Consider the following 7,550-nt stretch of genomic DNA (forward strand, 5'->3'; position numbering starts at 1 on the left):
CAACACGCACACGCACATACGCCTGCACACGCATGTATGTATGCACGCCCCATGCACACGCAACGCACGCCCACGTATGTATACACCCTACGCACAAGCACATGCACACACGTGTGCACGTATGTACACACTTCTGGTGCACACGCGCCCCATGCACACGCATGTAGCCCCTTCCTAGGCCCCCCCCACACGTGTGCACGCCACCACGCGCACGCACACCCGTCCTGCAGAGCCGCCCCGCCGGAAGCGCCCACGCAACGCACACGTGTGCCACCCTGACACACCCCCTCCCCCCCCCCCGTCTCCGTGTCCCCCCCCTGGGGCCGAAGTCCGGCGAGGCCGCGACACGGGACGCAATCCTGCGCCATGCTCCCGGGGCTCCTCGTGGTGCTGAGCGTCTGCGCCCGGCCCGGCACAGGTAGGCACACGCCAACGCCACGCCACGCCACGCTACGACACCCCACAACACGCCACAGCACTCCATAACAAGCTGGAACACGCCAAACATGCTACAACACGCCCCAACACACCGGGACGTGTCACAGCATGCCACAACACGCCGCAACACCCCACAACACGCCATGAACATGACACAACACCCCACAACATGCCACAACATGCCACAGCACGCCACAACACGCCACAACATGCCACAACACCCCACAACATGCCACAACACCCCACAACACGCCACGACATGACACAACACCCCACGACATGCCACAACACCCCACAACACGCCATGAACATGACACAACACCCCACAACATGCCACAACACCCCACAACACGCCATGCCACGACACAACACGCCACAACACCCCACAACACGCCATGAACATGCCACAACACCCCACAACACGCCGCAACACCCCACAACACGCCACGCCACGCCACAACACCCCGCAACGTGCTACAACGCACCGCAATGCTCCGTGACATGCCACAACACGCTACAACACCCCATAACACGCCGCAACACGCCGCGCCACGCCACGCCGCAACGCCCCGCCACGCGCCCCGCCACGCTAGAACATGCCACGACATGCTACAACACGCCACAACAGCCCACAGCATGCCGCAAGCCATCACAACGCACCCCGGCGTGCAGCCACACGCTACGACACGCCACCACACGCCATCACACGCGTGTGGCAACCGCGGAGGCTTCTCCAAGCCCCTTTTTGGGTCAGAACGGCTCCGGTTGCGTTTTTTTCCCTAATTAGGGCGATTCTGGCCCAAATTTGTGCCCACGTGGGTGATGCCGGGGGGGGGGTGTTAGTGGGGGTGGGGGAGGGGCTGCACCCAGTTTTGGGTGCGTGCGGCTTCAGTCGGGCTTTGGGTGCTCGCGATGGGTGCAGTCGCCCCGGTTTGGGGTGCTTTTACGCTTTTTTGGGGGTACTTTTGCCTTTTTTTGGGAGCTTTTTCCTTTTTTGGGGCGTTTTCCCTCGGTTTTGGGTGCAGTCACCCAGTTCTGGGTGCCTTTGCTATTTTTGGGGGGTGCTTTTGCCTTTTTTGGGGTGCTCGCACCCTGTTCTGGGTGCTTTAGTCCTGCTTTGGGGTTTTTTTCCCCCCTGTTTTGGGTGCATTCACCCTGTTCAGGGTGCTTTTGCCCTGGTTTGGGTGCATTCACCCTTTTCTGGGTGCTCTCACCCTGTTTTGGGGTGCTTTCACCCTGTTCTGGGTGCTTTTGTCCTGCTTTGGGGTGTTTTCACCCCTGTTTTGGGTGCATTCACTCCGTTTTGGGTGCATTCACCCTTTCCCTGGGTGCTTGCGCCCTCCTCTGGGTGCTTTCACCCTGCTTTGGGTGCATTTGCTCTGTTTTGGGTGCAGTCACCCCGCTCTGGGTGCATTTGCAGTCCTGTGGGTGCTTTCACCCTGTTTTGGGTGCATTTGCCCTTTTCTGAGTGCTTTCACCCTGTTTTGGGTGCGTTTGCTCTGGTTATGGGTGCAGACACCCTGCTTTGGGTGCAGTCACCCTGCTCTGGGCGCATTTGCTCTGCTATGGGTGCTTTCGTCCTGTTTTGGGTGCAGGCCTCCTTTTCTGGGTGCATTCACCCTGGTTTGGGTGCTTTCACCCAGTTTTAGGTGCATTTACCCTGTTCTGGGTGCCTTTGCCCTGTTTTGGGTGCATTCACCCTTTTCCTGGGTGCTTGCGCCCTCCTCTGGGTGCTTCCATCCTGTTTTGGGTGCCTTTGCCCTGTTTTGGGTGCATTCACCTGTTTTGGGTCTTTTCACCCTGTTTTGGGTGCATTCACCCTTTTCCTGGGTGCTTGTGCCTGTGGGTGCGTTCACCCACTTTTAGGTGCTTTCACCCTGTTCTGGGTGCATTTGTTCTGGTTTTGGGTGCCTTTTGCTGGGTGCATTTGCTCTGCTATGGGTGTTTTCATCCTGTTTTGGGTGCCTCGCACCCTGTTTTGGGTGCTTTCACCCTGTTTTGCGTGCCTCGCACCCTGTTTTGGGGTGCTTTCATCCTGTTTTGGGTGCCTTCACCCTGTTCTGGGGTGCTTTCATCCTGTTTTGGGTGCCTCGCACCCTGTTTTGGGGTGCTTTCATGCTGTTTTGGGTGCCTTCACCCTGTTTTGGGGTGCTTTCATCCTGTTTTGGGTGCCTCGCACCCTGTTTTGGGGTGCTTTCACCCTGTTTTGGGTGCCTCGCACCCTGTTTTGGGGTGCTTTCATCCTGTTTTGGGTGCCTCGCACCCTGTTTTGGGGTGCTTTCATGCTGTTTTGGGTGCCTGGCACCCTGTTTTGGGGTGCTTTCACCCTGTTTTGGGTGCCTCGCACCCTGTTTTGGGTGTTTTCATCCTGTTTTGGGTGCCTTCACCCTGTTTTGGGGTGCTTTCATCCTGTTTTGGGTGCCTCGCACCCTGTTTTGGGGTGCTTTCATCCTGTTTTGGGTGCCTCGCACCCTGTTTTGGGGTGCTTTCACCCTGTTTTGGGTGCCTCGCACCCTGTTTTGGGGTGCTTTCACCCTGTTTTGCGTGCCTCGCACCCTGTTTTGGGGTGCTTTCATGCTGTTTTGGGTGCCTTCACCCTGTTCTGGGGTGCTTTCATCCTGTTTTGGGTGCCTGGCACCCTGTTTTGGGGTGCTTTCATCCTGTTTTGGGTGCCTTCACCCTGTTCTGGGGTGCTTTCATCCTGTTTTGGGTGCCTTCACGCTGATTTGGGTGCACACTCACCCACCCTGGGAGACTCCTGCCACCCCTGCACCCACGGGCACCCCCAGCCCCACGGGTGCCCCTCGGTCCCCTCCCACGTCCCCCCCACCCTCCCCAGGTCTCCCACCACGCCACGTGGACTCCGTCATTCAGATCGTGGAAGCCCTCGAATCCACCGACGACGGCTTCACCGCCACCGTGCCGGAGCTGGCGCGGGCGCTGGGTGGCTGCAGCACCCCGGGGTGCCGCGCGGTCTTGGGAGAACCACCCGACGTCCCACCAGCCCCACCGACGCTCAGCCGGGAGCAGTGGCTGCTCTTCACCCAACTCCTCCACCAGGACGCCGCGGCACCCGAGCGCGGCGCCGTGCTGGCACCCGACGGCTCCACCGTCGCCCTCGGGCCCCTCCTCGCCGGCGTCGAGGTCGGCCTCAAGCGGGCGGCGGGGTGGCCCGTCCCCACTGTTGAGCCACCCGTCGACGCGCTCTACGCCGTCACCATCACCGAGGTTTTGGGGACGTCCTTCCTCTTGGCTCGTGGTGGCAACCGAGCCACGTTGGGGCCCGGTGGTTGTTGGGATGACGTGGATGACCCCCAAAACTACACCCTGCTGGGACCCCCCTCACCCGTCCCTGATGCCGTTGCCAACGGGGCGATGGATGGGGTGCTGTTGGGTGCTCGCCTGGCCCAAGCACCCATCCCGCTAGCCGACCTTCTCCGGGGTTACTACGGGATGGGCAACGGCACGGAGAAGGGGCGACCACCCAGCAGTTACCGGCGGCGAGATTTCGGGGTGCTGACAGGGCCGGGAAAGCTGGAGAAGGAGGTGGCAGCGATGCTGAGGGTGCTGCGGGTGCTGCCACCCACCCGGGAGCTCTTGGAGGACGTGGGGCCGGAGGAGGTGGCGGCCATTGCTCGTCAAGCGGCGCAGGACTTCACGGAGGTCTACGTGGGTAGGGAGGTGGCACCGGGTCACGATATCACATTTGTCCCCCCCCCAAAAAAAAATTGGGTGGGAGGATGGGTGGAGAGCTGCACCCTGGGTGGGGCTGGGGGTCCCCAGTGTCACCCCAATGTAGGTGGCACGGGGGGAATTAAGCTCTGAGAGCCAATTGGTGACATATGGCCCACCACGTCCCCTGGATGGACACCCACAGGTCCTCTGGATGGACACCACTGTGTCCCCAGATGGTGGTACCTGGATGGACACCACCACGTCCCCTGGATGGACACCCACAGGTCCTCTGGATGGACACCACTGTGTCCCCAGATGGTGGTACCTTGATGGACACCACCACGTCCCCTGGATGGACACCCACAGGTCCTCTGGATGGACACCACTGTGTCCCCAGATGGTGGTACCTCGATGGACACCACCACGTCCCCTGGATGGACGTCGGTATATCTCCTGGATGGACACCACTGTGTCCCCTAGATGGACACTGGTGTGTCCCCAGATGGTGGTCCCTGGATGGACACCACCATGTCCCCTGGATAATGGGTCCTTGGACACTGCTTTGTCCCCTGGCTGGGTACCGATGTGTCCCCTGGGTGTCCACCACCATATCCCCTGGGTGTCCACCGCCATGTCCTCTGGGTGTCCACTGCCATGTCCTCTGGATGGACAGCCATGTCCCCAGCCAAGGGACACCTTGAGCACCTAGATGAGGGGACCCCAGGAGGACACCACCATGCCTCAGGCCAAGGGGTTCCTCAGCTGGGCAGATGCTCCATGTCCCCATGTCCCCAAGACCCCCAACTGCCCGTGGGACCGGGCAAGTCCCCTTCTTCCACCGCTTGCCTTCCCTCGCAGAGTGCCCGGCCATCGTGCCCCGGTGCATGTGGGGTGCCCGTCCCTACCGGGGCACCCCCAAACCATTGACCCTCCCCTTGGGCTCCGTCTACATCCACCACACCTTCATACCCAGCGCCCCGTGCCGCAACTTCACCGCCTGCGCCCGCGCCATGCGCGCCATGCAACGCTTCCACCAGGACACCCGCGGTTGGGATGACATCGGCTACAGGTGAGACCCCGTCACCTTCACCCCACCGCGGTTCCCGTCACCCATCTCCGGGCAGCTCAGGTTGACCCATGGGTGCTTGCAGCTTTGTGGTGGGGTCAGATGGGTACCTGTACCAAGGTCGAGGTTGGCACTGGGTTGGTGCCCACACCAAAGGCTACAACAGCAAAGGCTACGGTGTGGGCTACGTTGGAGACTTCTCGGCCACTTTGCCGGACCCCGATGCCATCGCCTTGGTGCGGGACGGTCTCTTGCCCTGCGCCGTACGGACCGGCCGGCTTCACCGTAACTACACCCTACGTGGCCACCGCCAGATGGGTCACACCGACTGCCCCGGCAACTCCCTTTTCCAGGAGATTGAGACCTGGCATGGCTTCAAGGTGAGCACCAAGATCTGTGGCATCTCCAGGGGTTGGAGGGTTGGTGCCCGGTTGGGGTGTCTGGTCTGGTCCGGCGTGGCCAGGAGGATGGGGGTTTGGTGGGGGTGGATGTAGAAAGCGATCGTGGTTTCTTCTCTCCTCTGCAGTGAGGACCGGCCCCGTGGGTGCTGGTCTGGATGGGTGCAGGCAAAGTTGGATCATGGTCTAGATGGATGCTGGCCCAATGGGTGATGGTCTGGATGGACCCTGGTCCAACAGATGTTGGTCCAATGGATGCCAGCCTGGATGGACCCCGGTCCAGATGGACCCTGGTCCAATGGATGCCATCACGGATCGGCCCTGGTCCAGGTGGACACCAGCCCAACAGATGCCAACCCTGATGGACACTGGCCCAGAAGGACCCCAGCCTTGAAGGCTACCAGCCTGGACAGGTCCTGGCCCAGGTGGGCACCAGCCTAGAAGGATCCTGGCCCAGCCCCACTGGCCCAGTAGCCCATCCCCGTAACCACAATAAAGTCAGTGCCATGACATCAGCTTCGAGTGGTCCCTGGAGAGTGAGGGGGAAACTGAGGCACAGGGTGGGCTTGGCCATGGGGTCATAGGAGAGGACTCAAGCAAGGGACCCAGCTGCCCAGGACCTGCTGCAGGGCTGGGTGCTGTGGTACACGTGTGTCTGTGTGCACACGCGTGCCCTGTGCCCAAGCAGCACTGTCCCCCCTTAACCCACCTTGAAGACCCCACATGACCCCCAAGGAGACCCCCCACCTCCATACCCCCCTCCCCAAGATGAGCATCCCCCCCCCGAGATGGACATCCAGCCCCCAGAGGTCCCCACGCCGCACCCCGCACTGTAGCACCCGAGCGCTGCCATTTCCCACACCCGTTCACTCTGAAACCTAATGACGGCGTTTAAACCAGATCCATGCCACCGGCCACCAGGGTACCCAGACCTGGCTGCGGGGTGGCCGGGCGTGGCTCACCCTTCTCCGCGTGTCCCAAGCCGTGGCCGAGCGTGAGCCTGGCCAAGCCGGGAGCGTAGATAACATCATCGGGGCAGAGGCGGAGGTGAGGGTGTGACTGAAACTCCTGCCTGGTCACATGGGGAAGCCACGACAGGAACCGGGGCGGCCGAGTCTGGGTGCCGGAGCAGGCAGAGAACAGAGGTACCACGGGGACAGGGGCGGGGGGGGAGGTATTTTGGGGAGGGGGTGGTACCCCGGGATGATGCTCCAGCCTCGGGGGTGCAGAGGGGATGCGGGGTGCTGGGGTGGGGTAAAGCAGCACCCTGAGGAGCGAGGGGTGCTGCAGGGGAAGGTATGGGTGATGGGGTGCTGCAAGTTGGGGTGGGGACCCCAAAAATGCTGGCACACCCCCCACCCCACCCAGGGCACCCTCCGCAGCTCAGCTCTAGGGTGCTGGCACCCCTAAATCGGTGGGCGCCAAAACCACGGGTGCCCGCAGCTCACTTCCACCCTGGGGCCACGCCGGGGGGTGCCACGGCGAGGAGGTCCTGGGGTGCAACCGGCCCCGTCCGCCCCCACCCTGGCTTGCACCCATGCGTGCGCCCCGGGGTGCTGGCGGGGTCCCCGGGGCCTGGGCTCGGCGCGGGGTGCAGGTGCCGGGAGGAAATGCCGTGGCGGCGCGAGGGGAAGCGCGGCCGTGGTGGCGACGGAAGCATCTCCGGCACCCGCCTGCGCCCGGGGCCGAGGTGGCGGCGGGGCCACCTGCCTGGGTGTCACCGTGTCCCTGGTGTCACCGCACCCCGGTGTCACCAAATCCTGATGCTGCCGCGCCCCCGGTGCCACCGTGCCCTGGCAGGGATGGGTGCTGCGGGGAGCAGGGGCTGGCGTGGGCACGGTGGCGTGGGCACCTGCTGGGTGGGGGACCCCCTCCGTGGGCAGGGGCACCCCAGGGATGTGGGCACCCAAAAGGTGAGGACCCCTCGGTGGGCAGGGGCATCCTGGGGTCATGGGCACCCACAAGATGGGGAC

The 7,550-nt window shown here is 62.6% G+C and overlaps 1 protein-coding gene across 1 annotated transcript; it reads left to right on the forward strand.

The window, feature by feature from the left end:
- Positions 1 to 334: 334 nt before the first annotated feature.
- Positions 335 to 6,089, forward strand: PGLYRP2 (peptidoglycan recognition protein 2). Its single transcript, XM_075134097.1, has 5 exons — positions 335 to 418; positions 3,278 to 4,111; positions 4,972 to 5,182; positions 5,265 to 5,559; positions 5,706 to 6,089. The coding sequence occupies exons 1-5, from the start codon at positions 367 to 369 to the stop codon at positions 5,706 to 5,708; spliced, it is 1,395 nt and encodes a 464-aa protein (XP_074990198.1). The 5' UTR covers positions 335 to 366; the 3' UTR covers positions 5,709 to 6,089.
- Positions 6,090 to 7,550: the final 1,461 nt, after the last annotated feature.

The sequence above is a fragment of the Calonectris borealis genome, chromosome 31 (genome assembly GCF_964195595.1).
Source record: "Calonectris borealis chromosome 31, bCalBor7.hap1.2, whole genome shotgun sequence".
Classification (NCBI taxonomy): Eukaryota; Metazoa; Chordata; class Aves; order Procellariiformes; family Procellariidae; genus Calonectris; species Calonectris borealis.